Source organism: Symphalangus syndactylus, chromosome 22, assembly GCF_028878055.3.
Source record: "Symphalangus syndactylus isolate Jambi chromosome 22, NHGRI_mSymSyn1-v2.1_pri, whole genome shotgun sequence".
Taxonomy (NCBI): Eukaryota; Metazoa; Chordata; class Mammalia; order Primates; family Hylobatidae; genus Symphalangus; species Symphalangus syndactylus.
Window position 1 is genome coordinate 75370634 of NC_072444.2, and position 19661 is coordinate 75390294.

The following is a 19661-nucleotide window of genomic DNA, read 5'->3' on the forward strand; positions in this document are numbered from 1 at the left end:
AGTGAACAACCTGTGTGACACACAGCAGGTGCTGAGGGCCAGGCATCTGCGCTATTATCGCTCTCCTCTGAACAGAGAGGTGCCATGACCCGGTCAAGGACACACAGCAATCAGAGGCAGGCTGGCTTCTCTGCCCCGGTCCTGCCACCCAGCGACATCTGTCAGCCCTGTGTGAGCTCTGTGCTCCTCGAAGTTGGGGGCGGGGTGGGCTGGGCCCCGTTACAAGGGATTCCTATAAATGGCGTGGAGAGGATTAATAATGTATTTATAACACATCGTGGTGGTAGTCGAAAATGATCTATAAATGTGCAGTAAATGTTTTATAATGTTTTTGTAACCCGTTATAAATGATAAATGGCAGACCATAGATGCCGGATCAAATATTTATAACGCATTGTGCGCGGCATTGGGCTGCTACAGTTCAGGAAAGCCATTAATAATAAAGTGGATGGAAATGCACGAGTTACCGACATGCCCAGCAAAGCCATTTATAATGAAATGTAAAATTTGGCTGTGGGAAGCAGCCCACCGGCCCCAGCCGCAGCACCGGCCAGGCTCTCCTGGAGGCTGGGGAGGGAGCGGTGGTCGTGAATTATTTGTGAGGTGTTCAGACGAGAATGTATACTCCGCATAGCACACCATATAAATATGCTATTAATATACCCAAGGTGGCATGCATTATTCATGGAACCTAATTAATTAATGGGTGGCCCCTTAAAATGGGGTGTCACAGCTTCCCGCTCCCTGTCCTGCCAGGGGCCGTAGGGATGGCACTGGTTGACGGCAGCCTCGGGGGTGGGGAGGAGGGCGATGTCCCTTCCACGCTCTGTGGTGGGGCTGACGTGGTCCCCGACAACCGTCCGCAGGGGTCCTGTGGGCAAGTCAGTTTGGGAACCATTGTGCAGTGTGGCCTCTCCCTGGAAGAGTGGAGGTGCGTATCAGGCGATGAAGGCTCTGAGAAGTCCCGCGGGAAACGCCGCTCGGCCAGGACACCTCCCTTGGTTCTCTCTCTCCCGCCCTCTGCATTCCTGAACCGCCTCCGCCTCCCAGCCTCAAGGAGCCGATTCTGTTCCAGCTTGGCCCAGCAGCCTTGGTCAGGTGACGTTCAGGGTTGAATCCACTGGTGGAAGGAGTCGACCCCTCATAAGCCCGCCCCACCCCTCTGGGTGTGGCACCTGGGTCCCTACCTCTGTAGCCCCTCTTGGGGACCCAGCAGCCAGCATGTCCTCCAGGAGCTAAGCTAATGCAAGCCGAGGTGGACGTTTAGGACTGAAGTGAGCGATGTCTCGGGCCATGTCCTCCCTGGGTCCCCAGCATGGGCCCTGCCACCCTGATGGGCTGAGAGAACCCTTTCTCCCTGCCTCTGTCTTTGAGGGGTTCAGAACACGTGGAGGCTGGAAGTGGGGAAACTGAGGTCATCTGGCCTGGAAGTCCTGTCCTGGACCAGGGTGTACACTTGGGCAGGACACCAGCTGGGCCGACCTTCTCCCGGGCCTCACCTGGTGTCAGAGTCAGGGCCGCTGCCTGAGAGGGCAGGCTGATCGGGGGGCCTTCTCCCCTCCCTCTTCTCCCCTCCTATGCCCTCCCCTCCCTCCACTCTCCTTTCCTCTCAGAACCTCAGTTTTTTGAGCTGCAGAATCAATAGAGCCATTTATTTTGTAGATCATAAACAGGGTCTTGTTTTGTCACCCAGGCTGGCGTGCAGTGACATGATCACAGCTCACCGCAGGCTCGACCTGTCAGCCTCCATCAATCCTCCTGCCTCAGCCTCCCGGATAGCTGGGACTACAGGTGTACACCACCACGCTCGACTAATATTTTTGTATTTTTTGTGGAGGCGGGGTCTTGCTATGTTGCCCAGGCTGGTCTTGAACTGCTGGCCTCAAGCAGACCTCCCACTTCAGCCTCCCAAAGTGTTGGGATGACTGGCATGACCCTCTGCACCCAGCCAGTCTTGGGTTTTAAACCCACGGCCAACCCACAGCCAACCCACACCCATATATGTACGTGTACACACACACACACACACACACACATTAATGTCCCTGTCACCCACGCTGGAGTGCACTGGTGTGATCACAGCTCACTGCAGCCTCCTGTTCTCATGTGATCTCCTGCCTCAGCCTCCTGAGTAGCTGGGACTACAAGCATGAGCCACAATACCTGGCCCAGAGCCACTTTTTTTTTGGGCGGCGAGTGAGGGGGTGGGGACAGAATCTTGCTCTGTCACCCAGGCTGGAGTGTAGTGCTGTGATCTCAGCTCACTGCAACCTCCACCTCCCGGATTCAAGCGATTCTCCTGCCTCAGCCTTGCAGGTAGCTGGGACTACAGGCATGTGCCACCATGCCCAGCTAATTTTGCATTTTTAGTAGAGACGGGGTTTCACCATGTTGGCCAGGCTGGTCTCAAACTCCTGACCTTGGGTGATCGTCCCAACTCAGCCTCCCCAAATGCTGGGATTACAGGCATGAGCCACCACGCCTGGCCCAGAGCCACTTTTAAAGGGTGACTGTAAGTATCAAATGACAACGTAGGCATGGAAATTGGTGGGAGAAGTTGGAGTAGGGGCCTAGCTGGGCCCTGCTGCCTGCACCCCTTCCTCCTGCAGCCCCTGCACCTCCTCCCAGTCCCCTGCACCAGCAACACCAGCCTATCTTCGAGTCTTCCTTCCTGCCGCAGGGCCTTTGCAACTCCTGTTCCCTTTGCCCTTTCCCCTTCCTCCAACAAAGTGATTCCTACTTAGCCTCCAGGTCTCAGTTCTCATGGTCCTCCCTAGGGAGGCTCTTGCTCTGTCTTCTCTCTCTCTCTCCTCTCCGCTTTCTTTCTCCCCTCTCTTTCTCTGTCTCTCTCTTTCTCCCCATTTTCTCTCTCTCTGTTGGTCTCAGGCTGAGGTCATCATCATTTCTAAAGGGCCTGAAGTCTGGGCCCCCATCTCAGAGCTTCCCCGTCCTGGGGCCTGTTGAGCTCACACTGCTCTTACCTGTTCCCCACCCCTGGGTACATCATGCTGCATTTATTGCGTGCCTGGCCGTGGGGTAACCCTTGGTGGAAGGGGCTATGATGTCACTTTGCAGATGAGGAAACTGAGCCCAAGAGAAGGCAGTTCCCCAGTGAGGCCGGAAGGCAGCAGGTTCCCCGGGTAGAGGCTCCCTCCATGTTGGACGGGGGAGGCGTGTGCAAACAGAGTCCACATGGCAGCCCTGGGGAGCACAGATGGGTACCCCGGGAGCCTTCGGTAGCTCCAAGGGGCTTCAGGGTGGGGGTCCTGGAGGACGAGGAGGAGGGGCGGGTGCTGGGGGCCGGTGCGGGCGCGAAGCTCTGGGATAAGCGTGGCAGGGTGCGGCCGGGGAGATGCGGCGTGATAAGCCTGCCGGAACGTCTGATAAGCAACCTGGACTTTATTCGAAGGACAGCCTGGGAGGCTCCTGGCAGGGGAAGGGCTTGGTCAGGCCTTCTAGAAAGATCCCTCGGGCTGCTGGGGAGGGTGGACTGTGGTGGCCGGAGGGGCAGGAGGCAGCCCTGTGGGCAGAGGCGGGGGGACAGGTCGTCTGGATGGGAGGGTGGCAGCCATGGGCAGTGGGGAGAAGGGACCATTTGTCTGGGGGTGTCCTGGCTTCTGGCTTCGGGGACCCTGGAGGGACATGCTGTGTGAGGTGCTGGTGGGGAAGCGTCACAAATGCTGCCTCCCAGCTCACTGGTGCCAGAGGGGGGCCGCGCAGGATGGGCCACGGGGTGACCAGTGAGATGGCTTTTTAAGTGTGCAGCGGTAAAAGTTCACGATAAAAGTGAAACCCAGGCCACCTCCCACACCACTCTTCTAAGGGAGCTGGGCCCTAGTGCCTGTCCACCCCTGTGTCCCCCATCCCCCACTAATTCCCTCCGCCCACTGCCCCGCTGCTTCTGCTTCTTGATCTTTCCCTTCTTTTCCAGCTTTTCTGGTTCTCCTAACCGTTGCCCTGGGAATCAAGAAAACCCGGTGCCAGGACCGGCTCCGGCTGTGCTGGCACGATGTCCCCTGACATCCGCAGGTCAGGGACTGTGGCGGAGCAGCGGTTAGGGCCAGCCACAGTCCCAGGCCACAAGGGCTCCCCTGCCTAGCAGCTGCTTGCACGCCCCTGGTGACAGGGAGCTCACCACCTACACACAGGCCTCACTGACACTTAGGCAGCCGGCCATGCACACTACGGTGTCTCACCAGGGACCAGCCTCAGAAAAGACCTGGAACAGCACCAGTGGCTGGGGTTGGGAGACCTCAGTTTCTGCTCCTCCCAAGGGGCACAGAGAAGCTGCCCTGACTCCCTGCCAGGGGCTACTGCGGGAAAACACCTTCCTTCCTGCAGGCCCTGCCCGGACAAGCCCTGGCCCCACAGCCAGCAGGGTAGGCCCCCCTCACATGGCTGGTGTCAGTGATTCCGCCCTCGTCCAATCCCCGTGGCCACAGACAAGGTTCCCCAAGGAGAACGGGGCCAGGGGCCAGCCCAGGATAATTTAGGGCCCCACCAGAGGGACTTTCCTTATTTCTTGTGCCACACCTCAAAGTGGAAAATTAGGAACTACCCTGCAAGTCAGCCTGAGGAATCTCCTGCCCAGGAACAGATCCTGCCCACAGGCCCCCAGAAGAAAAGCACAGGCCAGCTGTGCAACTCCGGCTCCACGGCCCTCTTCCTGCCCTCAGTTTCTCCTCTGGCAATGCCCAGGCCTCACCTCTGCCTTGCCTGGAACCCCCGCTGGCATGTAGCGGCTGGAAAGAGAAACCAGATGCGGACGTCCTTTGAAACCCTGAAACACAAGGCGCCTCCTGCTCCCCGGGAGGCCAGGCTGCCCAGGCCTGAGGCCCCAGACAGGGCAGGGCTGTTCGAACCTCAGTGTCTCCATTTGTCAACGTTCTTTCCTGCCTCTTCTCCATGGCGGTGGGGTGAGATGGTGGTGGGAGGTGGGGCGGCGAAAAGAAAGAAAATCCCAGGTCTCTTCAGGGGTCCAGAATGCCAGGAGCCCCAAGCAGCCCGCGCCCCTTCACCGGTTGGGGGTCTCGGCCAGCAGCGGTGGGGCGGGGCCTGGGGAGGGGCCAGGCGGCGTGGGGGGCGGGTCCTGTCGGGCGGGACCTGACAGCGTGGGGGCGGGACTTATCAGGAGGCGGGACCTGCTTGGGGCGGGAGCCCGTACCGGGGCCCGGCGGCGTGGGCACGGGGCCTATCAGGAGGCAAAACCTGGAGGCTGGGGGCGGGTGTCCGGAGTCGGGGCCTGCCTGGAGCGGGAGCCTGTGCCGGGGCCAGGAGGCGTGGGGACGGGGCCTATCAGGAGGCAGGACCCGGCGGCTGGGGGCGGGGCCTGTCGGGAGGCGGGGCCTGCCTGGGCGGGAGCCTATGCCGGGGCCGGGAGGTGTGAGGACGGGGCCTATCCGGAGGCAGGACTTGGCGGCTGGGGGCGGGGCCTACAAGGAGGCGGGGCCGGCGGGGGCGGGGCCGGTCTCGGCTTCTCTTAGGGACCCGGCGCTCGTCGCTCTCAGTCCGACTCAGCTCGGGCTGGGCGCCGTGGGTCTGGCGGTGCGGTAGCGGTCCCAGCGTCTGTCCCGCCGGCCGGAAGGTCGCGGCACGGCCGCGGGAAGGTGTCGGAGGGCGGTTCCGCCGCGCGGCGGGCGCGCCGCCCACATGGCGGCCATCAGGGCGCTGCAGCAGTGGTGCCGGCAGCAGTGCGAGGGCTACCGCGACGTGAACATCTGCAACATGACCACGTCGTTCCGCGACGGCCTGGCCTTCTGTGCCATCCTGCACCGCCACCGGCCCGACCTCATGTAAGTCCTGCCTGGCGCCCTTTGACCCCTCTGCTGTTCCGCTGGGCGCCGACACGGGCAGGGAAACTGAGGCCCGGGCGGCTCGGGGATGGGGAGCCGAGGCGTGGGACTGGGCAGGCACAGCCCACCGTGCAGCCCCCGAAGCTGTCCCCAGTGGCCTCAGTGTGCCCGGACACCGAATGCAGCTGGGCCAGAGCCGTGGCATCCCCCGCCCGCCGGCTGAGTCAGACGTGACTCAGGGCGGTTCCTGGGCCCTGGCTTCAGTCCAGTCCCCCTCTGTGTCCCTGGGAAAGGCCAGCAGAGCTGCCTCTTTGGGCCCTCCGAGGCTGTCACTGCCCAGGGGCCTGGCCACCAGATGGGGTCCCTGGATACCCCTCGTGTGGGCACTGACCCTGCCCCAGCCTGTTCAAGCCCCTGGGGGGATGCGGCTACGGCCACTGTGGGGGAGCGGCCAGTGCAGGGCAGGAAGCCCCCAGACCCCATGTGCTGCTGCCAGCCGGGCCTCTGATGCCCCGGGTGATAGGGCCCGAGATGGAGAACAGCCCCCATCTCTGGGAGCAGCAGGAAGTTGCAGGGGATGAGGACTAGGCTGTCTCCCCCCAGGAGGGTCTTGGCGTGTGTAGCTGGGCAGCTGGCCCTGCCCATTGCTGAATCTTGGCCCGAGCCTGGACCTGCTCCGTCGTTTATTTACTCAGCAAACACTGTTTGGCTAAATGACTGGGACCAGGCTTGCTGGGAGAGATCTGTGTGTTGGGGCTGGGGGCTAGAGGCTCAGGAAGGGGGGGCCCTCAAAGGCCACCTACAGCCCAGGCACCTTCTGGGCAAAGCATTCTCCTGAGTGTGTTTTTGGTGGGAAGGTTTTGGGGTTGGGAGGAGCCACAGGCAGCACCTGGGTTCTCTGTCAGGCCACAGCTGTGCAGACCAGAGAACCGAGGCTAAGAGGAGGGGTCCTTGCTCAGGTCACACAGCCCCAGCCCGTTGTGCAGATCTGGGGCTCCTCCCCTGTGCCCCTGGACACTGTCCCGCCAGTCCCACTCTCTGCAGGAAGCTGGGGTCTTGAGCAACAGCCTCAGCCCCTGCCCTGAGGTTGTGACATGCATTCGTGCAGCCACCAGGGGCCTCTGTGTGGCGTTTGGGCAGCAGCCGCTCTCCCTCGCCAGGAACGTGCCTCTGTTGCCCTTGCAGGCAGGAGATGCTGGGTACAGGGTGCGTGCTTCCATATAGAAAGCCTGATGCTGAGCTTTGACGGAGAGGGCCAGGGACCCGGAGACTGGGAGAAGGACCCGGAATGGGGAGGAAGGCAGGTGAGACCCCACCCCCGGGGCTGCAGGGTCCTGGATGAGGCTGGCTGGTGGCCAAGCCCAGGCATCCAAGCTGGGGCCAGACTGAAAAGCCTTCGGGGCGGGGAGAGGCGTTGCCGGCGGCTGCTGGCCACCAGCTTCATGGATCACTGGTGTCGCCGGAGATTTGGGGCCCTCTAGTCCTGGGGAGCTTCTCTCTACTCCCTGCCGGCTCAGATGTGTGCAGTGCCCAGGGGTGAGCACAGGTGCAATGTGCATGCACTGGCACAGTGGTCGCTGTGTATCTCCTCAGTGCACTCACAGTTATTGAGCACCTGCTGTGTACCCAGCACTGAGTCCTTTGCCAGTTCCCCTCAGCCTCCAGATGCAGGGAGCAGTGTTCCGGTCACAGAGACAGACAGGGAACAGGTAAATGAATAAAAGCCCAGGGTGGCTCCAGAGAGTCAGAGGCCAGAACAGGAAGGAGGCGGGAGAGAGACGAGGCCCTCTGCCCCCAGCTCCGGTGGGTGTGCAGTTGCCCAAGCTGTGGCTGACTTGGTTCTATCCCAACTGGACTGTCAGCTCCAGAGGGTGGGGGCTCTGTTTTGCTCACTGCTGCATCCCCGGTGCCTGGAACTGGGCTTGGTAGATACCAGCACGGGGTTGGAGCTCTGTAGATAAGGGCCTTTCCGTTGGGGCTCAGTAGATATGGTAGGAGCTTAGTAGGTGCCCACGTGCAGAAGGACAGAGAAGGCCATGTGCCCTTGGAGGCAGAGATCAGAGAGGTGCAGCCACAAGCCAAGGGTGTCCTGGGCTGGAAGTGGCAGGAAGGACCCTCTCCGAGAGTGCCCTTAGGCAGCAAGGCCCAACCCACACCTTGACGTCGGAGTCCGGCCTCCAGAGCAGTGAGGAAACAAATTCCTGGTGTTTTAAGCCCTGGAGTTTGTGGCAATTTGTTACAGCAGCAGGAAGAAGCTAGTACAGGCTTCCATGGGTGTTGGGGCATGGGGGCCTCTGCAGACCCTGGCTGATGGAAAACCCGGAGTGTCATGGGGGTTGGGTGTGCACCAGGGTGTGGGGACACGTGCTCGTACGGGTGCCTAGGCCCTTTGCTTTTATTCCAGAGTTGGAGTCTGGCTCTGTCGCCCAGGCTGGAGTGCAGTGGCACCGTCTTAGCTCACTGCATCCTTGAACACCTGGACTCAAGCAGTCCTCCCACCTCAACCTCCCAAGTAGCTGGGACCATGCCTGGCTAATTTTCTTATTTTTATTTTTATTTTTTGAGACAGAGTTTCACTCTTGTTGCCCAGGCTGGAGTGCAATGGCACGATCTCGGCTCACCGCAACCTCCACCTCCCAGGTTCAAGCGATTCTCCTGCCTCAGCCTCCCTAGTAGCTGGGATTACAGGCATATGCCAACACGCCCGGCTAATTTTGTATTTTTAGTAGAGACGGGGTTTCTCCATGTTGGTCAGGCTGGTCTCGAACTCCCGACCTCAGGTGATCCGTCCGCTTCAGCCTCCCAAGGTGCTTGGATTACAGGCGTGAGCCACCGCGCCCGGCTAATTTTCTTATTTTTAATTTAATTTAATTTTATCGATTTATTTATTTATTTGAGACAGATTCTTGCTCTGTCACCCAGGCTGGAGTGCAGTGGTACGGTCTCAGCTTACTGCAACCTCTGCTTCCCAGGTTCAAGTGATCCTCCTGCCTCAGCCTCCCAAGTAGCTGGGGTTACAGGGGTGCACCACCACACCCGGCCGATTTTTGTATTTTTTGTAGAGGTGGGGTTTTGCCACGTTGGCCAGGCTGGTGTCGAACTCCTGACCTCAAGTGATCCATCTGCCCGCTTCAGCCTCCCAAAGTGCTGGGGTTATGGGCGTGAGCCACTGCATCTGGCCTGTGTCTGGCTACTTTCTTTTTTTTTTTTTTTTTTTTTTTTTTTTTTTGAGACAGAGTCTCGCTCTGTCGCCCATGCTGGAGTGCAGTGGCGCAATCTCGGCTCACTGCAGGCTCCGCCTCCCAGGTTCATGCCATTCTCCTGCCTCAGCCTCTCCGAGTAGCTGAGACTACAGGCGCCCGCCACCACGCCCAGCTAATTTTTTGTATTTTTTTAGTAGAGACAGGGTTTCACCGTGGTCTCGATCTCCTGACCTCATGATCCGCCCGCCTCGGCCTCCCAAAGTGCTGGGATTACAAGCGTGAGCCACCGCGCCCGGCCTGTCTGGCTACTTTCATTCAGCATATTGTTTCTTTTTTTAATTGAGAGGGGATCTGGCTATATTGCCCAAGCTGGTCTTGAACTCCTGGCCTCAAGTGATCCTCCTGCCTCAGCCTCCCGAAGCGCTGAGATTACAGGCATGAGCCGCCGTGCCTGGCCCCTGGCTCTTTGGATGTGCCTGCCTCTGTGCCTTCATCACCCCCATCCCGTACCCTCAGCCTCTGCTCCCTGCCGTGCCTCTGGATGAGGTGGTGGCTGGGGTGGGGGTCTCCTTGTGCAGCCCTCAGCTGTCCCTCCTGTCCCCAATAGTTTTCAGGAAGGGAGGAAACGCGTGTGAAGGACAGGCACAGACCGGTTGTCCTCTCAAGGCAGCTCTGAGATCAGACTCTGTGTGAGGCCCCGTCCTCGCCACCTCATTCCCCTCTCCTTCCGGTGAAGACCCCTTGACAGCAGAAGGGTGGACGTCCTGTCTCTGTGTCTGTAGCTCTGCCACCAGGAAGTCTGTCCCTTTGTCTGGCCTTAGTCCTTCCTGCTGCACGCAGAGTGCGCTTCCGCTTGGCCCTCAGGGGAGAGCAGCTGTGAAGGAACCAGCTCGGGCGCCAGGCCAGCCAGGTGGGGCAGCCGGGCTCCTGGTTCTGCCTCTGCCCTACTGACCCCAGGTGGAGGGGGCGGGGATCCGGGCGTTCCTGTGTACCATATTCCGGCTCCTTGAGCCACGTGTGACCACACTGGGGAGCCCCACAGACACAGAGAGGTGTCCGTGAATCTCCGCTTTACAGCCAGGAAACAGGATCGCCCAGCCACGCCAACCAGGAGGTGGCAGGGTGAGCGGGTCCCCTGCCTGGTCAGCCTGCCTGTGCCCGCTTGCCCCGTCTCACCTGCGGCTGTGGGTTCTCTGAAGCCAGGCCTCAGGGCGCCTGCCCCCGGGCACTGTTTCCATACTGGTGTCACAGGGCAGCCGGGCAGCCAGGTGAGCTCAGAAACCACCCAGAACAAACAGCCCCACCTGCCGCCTTGCCTCCCTCAGCCAGTCAGCCTGTCGGGGCTGGAGCGGCTCTGCCATGGGCTGGCTCCTTTCACTCCTGGGCCCAAGCAGGTCTCCAGGCACAGCCCTCGGGCAGATGGGGCAGGGGGCACAGCGTGTCTGGGCTGGGAGGGAGCGGGGCTGGAGGGAGGGCAGGCGTTTTGTGTGGCGCAGGAAGCCGTTCAGCAGGTGGGAGAACATTACTGGCCTCCTCCTTGGGGTTCGTGGCTGGGGGCATTTGTTGGATTTGTGACCAGGCCTTGGGAGGGTGTTGTAAAGTTGGGTCTCTGCTGCACCCTCAGTTCCAGGGCAGGGTCCCTTAAACTTTCCCTGGTCCCTGCAGCTCTGGAGGCCGGCTCAGGGCTGGGCCAGGAAGTGGGGGTGTCTGGGGCGGCCACTGTGCAGTGCATGGAGCCCTCCAGCAGTGGCTCCCAAGGGTGGTGGGGCTCCCCGAGACACCACTATTGTTGGGGGCCACGAGAGAGACTCGCACAGAGGCCCCCACCCAGAAGCTCCCAGGCAGTGCCCTCACTTCCTGGGCCGGAGCCGAGGGTAGGCTGACCTCCCCTCCCACGCGGGGCTGGGTCAGCAGGAAGCTGCTTGTGGACAGAGGCCTTCTGTTGCTGCCCCAGGGCCTGTAGCCAGACCTCTGTGGCCGCCTCTGGCCGGAACCCTCCAGGACGCACGAGGGAGGGGTCTGCCTGTCCACCTACTGCAGGGGGACCGCCCAGGGCCCCACACTTTCCTTCCAGAGGCCCAGTGTGTGAGGTGGGGGCCCTGCGGCCTCCCCACCCACCGTCGTCACGGCCCCCTGCCCACCCCCTCCTCTCCTGAGCTCTGCCTGGCCATGTCCTTGCTGTCTCTGAGGTTTGCTCCTTCCCCGAGTCCCCTCTCTGCCATCCCGACTGTGCCGTCTGGTCCCTGTCTCTCTTGGGCCTCCCTCCACCATCTCTGCCGGGGTCTTCGTCTCTGTCTTCAGCTCTGTCTGTCTGTCCGCCTGCCTCTCCCCACTCCCTCTGCTCCCTTTTCCGTGGGATTCTCTCCTGATGTGCTGGATGTGCCTCGGCTGGGGCTCCTTCCCTTCCAAGTCCCGCACCCCCCCGCCCTCCCCACTCCGTGGCCGAATCTTGTTCCAGGAAGTAAACAGTGTGGTGTCGGCCACCCAGGAATTTGGAGGGGGGTATACATTCCCAAGAGCCCCCAGAGGCGCCGGGGCAGAGGCCGGCTGGACTCCATGGGCTGAAGTGGATGGTCATGGGTCAGTTAGAGGGGTGGCGGGGGCAGGTGTGGCCGGGCAGGGGCACGCACGGCGGAGAGTTGCCCAGGGCAAATCTTGTGACCAACACACAGACTCAGTAAATTCATTCATTCAGCCAGTGTTGAAAGAATAAGTTACTGCCACAGAAGTCTCACCAAGCACAGAACAAATGCATCACAAGCATTTATAGGGCACCGACTGTGTGCCTGGCCCCACGGTGTGTGTCTTGGAGCCGGGCCATGGTATACCTGATTTTAATTCTGAGGCTTCAAATAGGAGAAGATTAAATCTGGGAGGGTGCCATGTCTCGGAGGTGGGCAACCTGCAGCCCCCATCCCACAGCCCACAGGTTTGCAGTGGTGGCTGGGGCTGTGTCCCGGTTCCGGCCGTCTCACCATGGGCAGCTGGTCACCTGCTAAGTGGGGGGAAGCTGATGCATTTTTGTCCAGCAAGGGCAGGGGTGTCCACCTGCTTGAGCTGCCCTCGAAAGGTCCCCCAAACGGGCGGCTTCAACAATGGAAGGTGTCCTCCCGCAGTTCTGCAGGCCAAAGTCCTGACGGAGGTGTGGGCAGGGCTGGGCCCTCCTGGGGGCGGGAGGGAGGATCTGCCCGGCCTCTCTCCTTGGCTCTGGGGTGGCCGTCTTCGCCCTGTGCCTTCACATCCTCTTCCCTGTCAGTGTGTGTCTGCATCCACATTTCCCTTTTATGAGGACACCAGTCACGGGACCAGGGCTCCCCGCTAAGAACCCTGTTTGAATTCTTTTATCTCCAAAGGAGACAAAATGAATTCTCTCACCTCCAGAAAGACCCTGTCTCCAAACAAGGTCACGTGGGGGAATTGGAGGTTAGGGCTCCAATGTGTCATTTTCTTGGGGGGCTCCTGGAGACACCTGTGGGGTCTCCACCTGGCAGTCTCGGTGGGGCTTGTGAGACGGTTCTGGCTGGCGATTTCGGCCTCTGAGCTCAGCTGCTCGGGGCCCTGGAATGTGAGCTCAGGGACGGCAAGGTGCATCTGGGGAGGGCCTGGTCAGTGCATCGGGCGGAGCACGGGAAAAGCTGTTCTGCGCCGGGAGTGTGGAGCCATGGTCTGGAGGCTGCAGGGCCGGCCCTGGGGAAGGAGCTTGGGGCAGGACGGGTGGTGGCTGTGGGACTGGCCAGGGTGGTGCAGCCCAGTTGAAGAGGCCTCAAACGCCCAGAATGCAGCTTGAACCTCCTCCTGAGGCCGCGGTGGTTGAACTAGCAGCCCAGCCCTGCGCACTGTGCGGGCACTGGCTTTGATGTGTCCAGAGGGCCTGGGGTGCCCTGATCTGCCTGGAGCTCTGAGAGCCTGACTGTGGGTCTGGGGGTGAGATGGCCCTGCAGGGAAACCCACTGGACAGAGCCGCCGCCGGCCCCTGGGGTGGACGGAAGCAAATGCGGGAGGCAGACGGCCTCCTCCTGCTGCTTGTTTAGAGAAAAAACAGACTTGTGACACTGGCCTCCCAGCCGTCGGGGCATTCTTTCCGGGGACACGGCCGCTTTGGTCGGTGACCCTGAGGAAGGTCTGCAGGAGAGCTTGAGCTTTCAAAGGGCTGCGGGCGGGGAGAGAGGGAGGGAGAGCCGGCTCCTAAGCCCTGGGGGCTGAGGCTGAGGCCCAGCATGGCTGCAGAGTCCCTGGGCATAGACAGCCACCCACATGCCCTTGAGTCACACCCTATCCAGGGACAAGCCCAGGCAGACAGAGGCATCGGCCCAGGCCTGAGCAGATGGAAACCCCTTTCCCTGCCACTGAGCCCAGGGAGGGGACTCCTCATCATCCGTCCACCTGGAGAGGAGTCCACGCCCCCTCTTGTCCTGTGTGCAGAAGCTCCGCCTGTGCAGACGGGTGGTCCTGCCGTCTGAAACCTGTTATCTGGGAGGGGGTCCAAGCTGGAAACAGTGGAGGGTTCCCAAGGATCCCAGCAGATTGATGGACGGCAGGGCTGGAGGCAGATGGGGCGGGGGCTTCCTAAGGAGGGAAGTGGGCAACCTGCAGCCCCCATCCCACTGCCCCCTCCCCACCGCGTGGCTGCTGCCCAGCCTCAGTTTCCCCATCTGTGAAACGGGTGAAATGGGCTCACTGTCCAGGCCTCGGAGCGTTCTTATGGGGGTCAGGGCCAGGCAAGGGCTGTGCAGGCTGGGCTCAGAACTAGGCTGCCCAGGCCGCGTGGCCACAGGGGTCTCAGCCCCCACTTCTCCGTTTGAGACCTGCCTGGCCTTCCTGTTTGCTGCAGCTACGGCCGTCAGATTCGCCACCAGGAGCTGCAGTTGTCCTCCCAGACAGGGAGACTGAGGCCCTGAGACTGAGGCTGGCCGGGGTCAGACATGCAGGCTGGGGTGAGGCAGGATACGGCTTACAGCCCCAGCTTCCTCTGTGGGGCCAGCAAGCTTCTGGAACAGTCCAGTTCATGCTGACATGGTAGCAGCTGCTGTCTGGGACCCCACAGGCAGCAACGTGGACAGACGGGTCACGATCACTATATTTTTGTTTTTCTGAGACGGGGTCTCACTGTTACCCAGGCTGATCTCGAATTCCTGGGCTCAAGCGATCCTTCTGCCTTGGTCTCCTGAGTAGCTGGCACTACAGGCGTGAGCCACTGCACCTGGCTTCCAGATCACGATTTAACCAACTCTCCCTCCCAGAAGCCGCAGCCCATGCTGGGAGCCTGGTGGTTTTTGTCAGAGGACCTGGGGCTGGGCTGGGGCCTCCTGTGTGGGATCTCGGTGTGTTTTCTGCCCAGGGCATCCTCCCAGGGTGCCCATGAGGAGTCCCAGGACCAGCTGGAGGTCACGTGAGGCTGTCCTCTTGGGGTCTCCAGGAGGGTCCTGCTGTCCAGGCTGGCCGGGGACCTCATCTCGGGAACTTCCTGGGACCCTTGCATCCCTGTGGTCTAGTGTGTGAGTCGGGGGTGAGGCTGGGCCCTCGCTGAGCACCTGGGAAGGCCACTCCACCACCCAGAGAGAACCATGTAACCTCAGTGGCCTTGGCGGCTGTCTCCCCACTGTGTGACCTGGGGCAGGTCCCCGAGCCGCTGTCTCTGTGAGATGCGGACATAACCGGTGTCTGCCCCACAGGTCGGCTGTGAGCCTTAGGTTGGTATTTGTGAAGCGCTGAGAAGGGCACCCTTCACCGCAGGGTGAACAGAAGTCACCCCTCCCGACAACAGAAGCGATGATGTGTGGGACAAGGCGTATCCGGGGCCTGTCTTGCCCTCGGGGGCAGCGTGGCCCGCCCTCTCTGCATACGGCACCATCCCTGCCCTGGGAGCCTTTTTCCTTGGTTCCCTGTGGTCCTCCGGGGATATCAGGCTTCTGCGACCCGCCTGGTCACCAAGCGTTGTGACGGGAGGACCCCCCTCCTAGCTGAGCTGTGCTGGACCGCCCTGGGCTGGTGACCTCACCTCCCAGGCCTGCTTCCTGCTACCTCTGACTGTGGCAGGAGCACTGGTGAGGGGCGGCCTGTCCAGGGCACAGGAGGTGAAGCTGGGGCCGTCTGATGCCGTACCACGGTCCCAGCAGCGTCACTGTGGCCGGAGCAGGGCCGGGAGCCCGGGCCTGTGCCCACCTGTGTTCCTGTGCCACCTCATTCCTTCACAGCCCCCCATCCTGGCCTCAGTTTCCCTGTTTGGGCAAGATGACCTTTGAGGCCCTCCAGCCCCTCCCTTCATGGACTCTGAGCTGCTTTGGACACCATGTTTTTATCTTCCAGAAACTTCAGTGCTCTCAAGAAGGAAAACATTTATGAAAACAATAAACTGGTGAGTGGCCCCTGCACCGGCCCATGTCCTCCTTCCCCACCCCGGCCTCACAGCTGGCTTAGCTGGCCCGCTGAGCCCCACCCACATCCAAGGGACCGAGGGACTCCCCCCAGGCCCTGCACCTGCCTCGGGAGTCTTGCCCGGGACGTGGGGGCTCCCTGACCAGCCCTGCAGCGCGTCCTGGGCTGGGTGACCCTAGAGTTCTAGAAATAGCCTCTTATCTTGGAGCCCAGGGCATACTGGTCCCCTCTTTTCCTCAGTTGGGGAGCAAGGTGGCAGGAGGTGGCTGAGGACCCTACTTCACTGCGGGGGGCTCAGCCCAGTCTGCCCCAGGCAGAGCAAGGGCCTGGGGGTGGCTGTGAGGGGCCATGGATGGGTCCCAGTGGGCCAGCTGCCACTCCCACCACATGGGACCTGCCTTCCGGCCCTGCCAGGATTCCAGTCCTGCCCTGCCCGCCCCAGCTTCCAGGCCCTTCCCTGTGTGCAGCCTCAGTTTCCCTGCTGCAGAATAAGCTCCACGCTCCCTCGTGGGCAGAGGCACCGGCAGACTCACTACGCGCCTGCAGGCGTGTCTTGTGCTGTGCCAGGCAGGCCCTGGCCATGTCCCTGCCCCGGAGCTGGCCTTCAGCGGGGACAGCGGTCAGCACTGAAGACACAGTCATACCTGCCCGGCCGGCACTGCCCTGCTCAGCACAGGGACAATTTGAATTTAAGCTTTAACTTAATTAAAATGAACTAAAATTACAAGTTCACGGTGAAACCTCGTCTCTACTAAAAATACAAAAATTAGCAGGGCGTGGTGGTGTGCACCTGTAATCATAGCTATTCAGGAGGCTGAGGCAGGAGGATTGCTTGAATCCGGAAGGTGGAGGTTGCAGTGAGCTGAGGCTGCGCTCCAGCCTGGACGACAGAGTAAGACTCTGTCTCCAAAAAAAAATAATAAATAAAAAGAAATAAATAAATAAGCCCAGTTCCTCAAGTGTGCCGGCCACACTTCCCATGCTCACAGCCATGCCTGGCCAGCGGCTGCTGGGCTGAACAGCGTGGGCTATCGTGTCCCTGTCTCAGCCTCTAGTGGCCCCCACCTGTTGCCTGGGAGCACTGACATGGCGACCTTTGTGTCCCTTCTGGCCCTGGGGGAGGGCTCGGCAATGTCAGCCCTGCCTCTGGAGGGAGCTGTTTCAAGACCGCATAAGTCTGGGTTGGGTGGGGCCCGGGATTCTCCCAGTGAGGGGCAGGATCCCCTGAGGTTTCACCTGGGCAGGGCCTTGAGCGCCCACCGGCCTGGCGACCTCAGTCCTGTGCGGATGGGACCGTGATCCCCACTGCAATGATGGGTAAGCTGAGGCTGGGAGGCCACGCGAGCAGGGCCCAGCTCCGGCCTCGAACCCACGCCTCTTTGGGCTCCAAGACTGTGTCTTTGAGTCGAGGTGAGCTGGGGCCTGGAGGAGGAGGAGGGAGCTCCCAGCTGCCCCGCTGACCCCCTCCCACCTCCCGCAGGCCTTCCGCGTGGCGGAGGAGCACCTGGGCATCCCAGCCTTGCTGGATGCCGAGGACATGGTGGCCCTGAAGGTGCCCGACCGGCTGAGCATCCTGACCTATGTGTCCCAGTATTACAACTACTTCCACGGCCGCTCCCCCAGTGAGTCCCTGCTGCACCCGCCGAGCCAGGCAGGACCAGGCCCCCCACCCCTGGCCCGGCTCCCAGGCCCATGGACTTTTTGGGGTCCATGCCCAGCCCCCCCCCAAGAATGGCCCCTGGCATGGGCACTGGGGCTGTGCACTGGCTGTAAAGCAGCAAGAGGCCTTGCTGGGCGCCCCCCACCTCTAACCCCAGCCCTGTGCAAAGCCCCAGGCTGTGTCTTCACCAAGAGGGACCGGGGCCCTCGTCCTGCTGCCCTGCCCCTCACTGGGCCTCAGTTTGCCCATCTGGACCCCTGAGCTTCTGTGCCCACTGGGGTGGCTTGGCCAACCAGGGGCAGCTCCTGGGCCTGCCTTCATCTGTCCTGATTTTGGACCCTATGGAAGCCAGGCTGGGCTGGCAGGGTGGGGCCCCCGGATAGAACTGGGCAGGGGAGGGACAGGCCCGGCCTTTGTGTGTGTAGAGCTCAGCTCCCCACCCCCCACCCCCACATTCCTCTTCTAGGGTTTAGAAATCCCCGGAACCATTCCGGGCACAGGGCCTGCCCTGCCTGCTGGAGAAACAGAAAAGTCCCTTTTCCCTGACCCAGCTGGGGCTCTGAGTGGGGAGGGAAGGAGTGGGGACCGACCCGGGGCTGTGCCAGAAAAAGTGCCCTCAGGGCTACCTCTCCCCAGCCCTGGGCCCCCAGGTCCCCCCCGGGCACCAAGGCCTGTGCTGGGCACTGGGACCCCTGGAGGGACCTAGACCCTCTAGACCCTTTCAGAGCCAGGCCTGGGACCCTCCCGACCCCTCAGACCCCTTCAGAGCCAGGCCTGGGACCCTCCCGTCCCCTCAGACCCCTTCAGAGCCAGGCCTGGGACCCTCCCGATCCCTGCTTGTTTCCTCCAGTTGGGGGCATGGCAGGCGTGAAGAGGGCCTCGGAGGACTCTGAGGAGGAGCCGTCAGGGAAGAAGGCTCCAGTCCAGGCGGCCAAGCTGCCCTCGCCCACCCCAGCCCGGAAGCCTCCATTATCTCCAGCCCAGACAAACCCTGTGGTCCAGAGGAGGAATGAGGGTGCAGAGGGCCCGCCCCCCAAGACTGTAAGCTCCCAGCCCACCCTCCGCCTGGTTCCCTGGGTTTTCCACCGGCGGGTGCAGAAGGGGCTTGTGGGACTACGTGCAGCCCTTAAACCACAGGACCCAGAGAGGGGTGTGGCCTCTAAGCTACAGGACCCAGAGGGGGGTGCGGCCCCTAAGCCATGGGACCCGGAGGGGGATGTGGCTCCTGCAGTCCAGGGCTCAGCCTTAGCAAGAGCCACCGGGACCGGCTCTCCAGGGCTCCATCAAGCCAGGGGTTGTGATCCCACTTTGTACAGATGAGTAAACTGAGTCCCAGGGAGGGCACAAAGGTGGGACAGAGCTTGAACCTAGATGGGCCCAGGACACCTCCCTCCCAGGGAGAGAAGGGTTGCTGGGCTATGCCCTGTACCCAAGGCCGGCTCTGCAGAGTGAACCCAGGCACTCCCATTTCTCAGAAGCGGAGTTGGGGTGGAAGGCGGTGGGCGAATAGCTGGTGGTTGGCAGCCCCTGCTATGCCTGGACTGCCACTCCAGGCTCCCGGGATGGTGGGAATTGGATGGGATCCGTGCCCCTAGATGGGGCAGGAGGCCTGGAATCTGTCCCCTGGCCCCCAGCCCCACCGAAGGACCACTAGCATCGGGCCCCAGCTCCTTCCCCAGGGCTGGGCTAGAGGCCCTGGACTGGGGCTGCCGCTTGCCCGGGTGTGACCCCGACCGCAGCCCTGCTGGCGGCTCCTCTCCCTGCCAGTTCTCCATCTGTAAGATGGGCTCTTCCGGCCACCTGTGGGCTGCCGCCAGGAGGGAGGGCTGGGTGGACGGCCACTCAGAGAGGTGCTGGCATCTTCCCCAGGACCAGGCGTTGGCGGGCAGCTTGGTCAGCAGCACCTGCGGGGTCTGCGGCAAGCACGTGCACCTGGTACAGCGGCACCTGGCCGACGGGAGGCTCTACCACCGGAGCTGCTTCAGGTGGGGCTGCCCTCTGCCCGCACACCTGAGTGTGCCCCCCCCTCCCCTCCCCTCCCACAGCTCCCATCCCCTCCCACCCGGCCTCCTCCTCCTCCTCCTCCTTCACCTCCAACTCCTCCTCCTCCTCCTCCCCCCCTCCTCCATCTACCCTCTCCCCTCCTCCCCCTTCCCCTCCCCCTCCCCATCTCCCCTCCTTCCCCTTCCCCCCTCCTCCCTCCTCCCCCCTTCCCCTCTCCTCCCCTTCTCCCTCTTCTCCCTCTCACTTTCCTCCTCCTCCTCCTTCCCATCCTCTCTTCCTCCTCCTCTCCATCCTCCCCCTCCTCTTCCTCCTCTCCCTTCTTTCCCTCCTCCTTACCCTCCTCTCCCCCTCTTCCTCTCCCTTCTCTCCTTCCTCTCCCTCCTCCTCACCCTCCTCTCCCCCCTCCCTGTCCTCACCCTCCTCCTTCTCCCCTTTTCACTCTCCTCCCCCTCTTCTTCCTCCCCCTCCTCCTCTTCTTCCTCCCCCTCCTCCTCTTCCTCCTCCCCCTCCTCCTGCTCTTCTCCCTCCTCCCCCTCCCCAGCCTTCTCCTCCTCACTCTCCTCCCCCTACTGCTCCTCCTCCTTACCCTCTTCCCCACCCCCCGCTCTGTTGCTGATAGCCCAAGAT

At 61.7% G+C, this 19661-nt stretch overlaps 2 protein-coding genes across 20 annotated transcripts in view; one reads left to right on the top strand and one right to left on the bottom strand.

Annotated features, from left to right (window-relative positions):
• Positions 1–369: 369 nt before the first annotated feature.
• Positions 370–5272, bottom strand: LOC129472709 (uncharacterized). 5 transcript variants are annotated; one of them, XR_008654019.2, is made up of 3 exons: positions 4706–5272; positions 1500–1630; positions 370–917 (listed from the first exon to the last, which is right to left on the bottom strand). XR_008654019.2 is itself a non-coding variant. In XM_055262640.2 (3 exons), the coding sequence occupies exons 1-3, from the start codon at positions 4905–4907 to the stop codon at positions 728–730; spliced, it is 273 nt and encodes a 90-aa protein (XP_055118615.1). In that variant the 5' UTR covers positions 4908–5095; the 3' UTR covers positions 370–727. The 5 variants fall into 5 exon arrangements, 4 of the variants coding, with proteins under 4 accessions (XP_055118615.1, XP_055118614.1, XP_055118616.1 ...); XM_055262640.2 differs by lacking the exon at positions 1500–1630 and having other exon boundaries at positions 4706–4742; positions 4862–5095; XM_055262638.2 differs by lacking the exons at positions 370–917; positions 1500–1630 and adding an exon at positions 2646–3632 and having other exon boundaries at positions 4706–4742; positions 4862–5272.
• A 164-nt stretch (positions 5273–5436) lies between these two features.
• MICALL2 (MICAL like 2) overlaps positions 5437–19661 on the top strand; it is a 32475-nt gene continuing 18250 nt past the window's right edge. For 13 of the 15 annotated variants that reach the window (XR_010118740.1, XR_010118741.1, XR_010118743.1 and 10 more), the window contains exons 1-5: positions 5475–5792; positions 15302–15350; positions 16851–16992; positions 17881–18071; positions 18900–19015. Coding sequence is in view for 11 of the 15 variants with exons in the window: in XM_063631014.1 (XP_063487084.1) it covers positions 5650–5792; positions 15302–15350; positions 16851–16992; positions 17881–18071; positions 18900–19015 (641 nt within the window). In the remaining 4 variants the exon portion in view is untranslated. Of the gene's footprint in view, positions 5793–6977; positions 7097–15301; positions 15351–16850; positions 16993–17880; positions 18072–18899; positions 19016–19661 lie in introns of all 15 variants that reach the window. The other 2 variants (XM_055262636.2, XM_055262634.2) reach the window with 2 other exon arrangements.

What these genes read in the sequence shown, in the direction of transcription:
- LOC129472709 (XM_055262638.2), bottom strand. Translation starts at nt 4,907, where the DNA reads ATGGAGAAGAGGCAGGAAAGAACGTTGACAAATGGAGACACTGAGG. An exon ending in GACAAATGGAGACACTGAGG is followed by an intron (nt 4,743 to 4,861) that starts TTCGAACAGCCC and finishes TTCTCTTTCCAG; the next exon opens with CCGCTACATGCCAGCGGGGG. An exon ending in GGGTTCCAGGCAAGGCAGAG is followed by an intron (nt 3,633 to 4,705) that starts GTGAGGCCTGGG and finishes ATGTCCCTCCAG; the next exon opens with GGTCCCCGAAGCCAGAAGCC.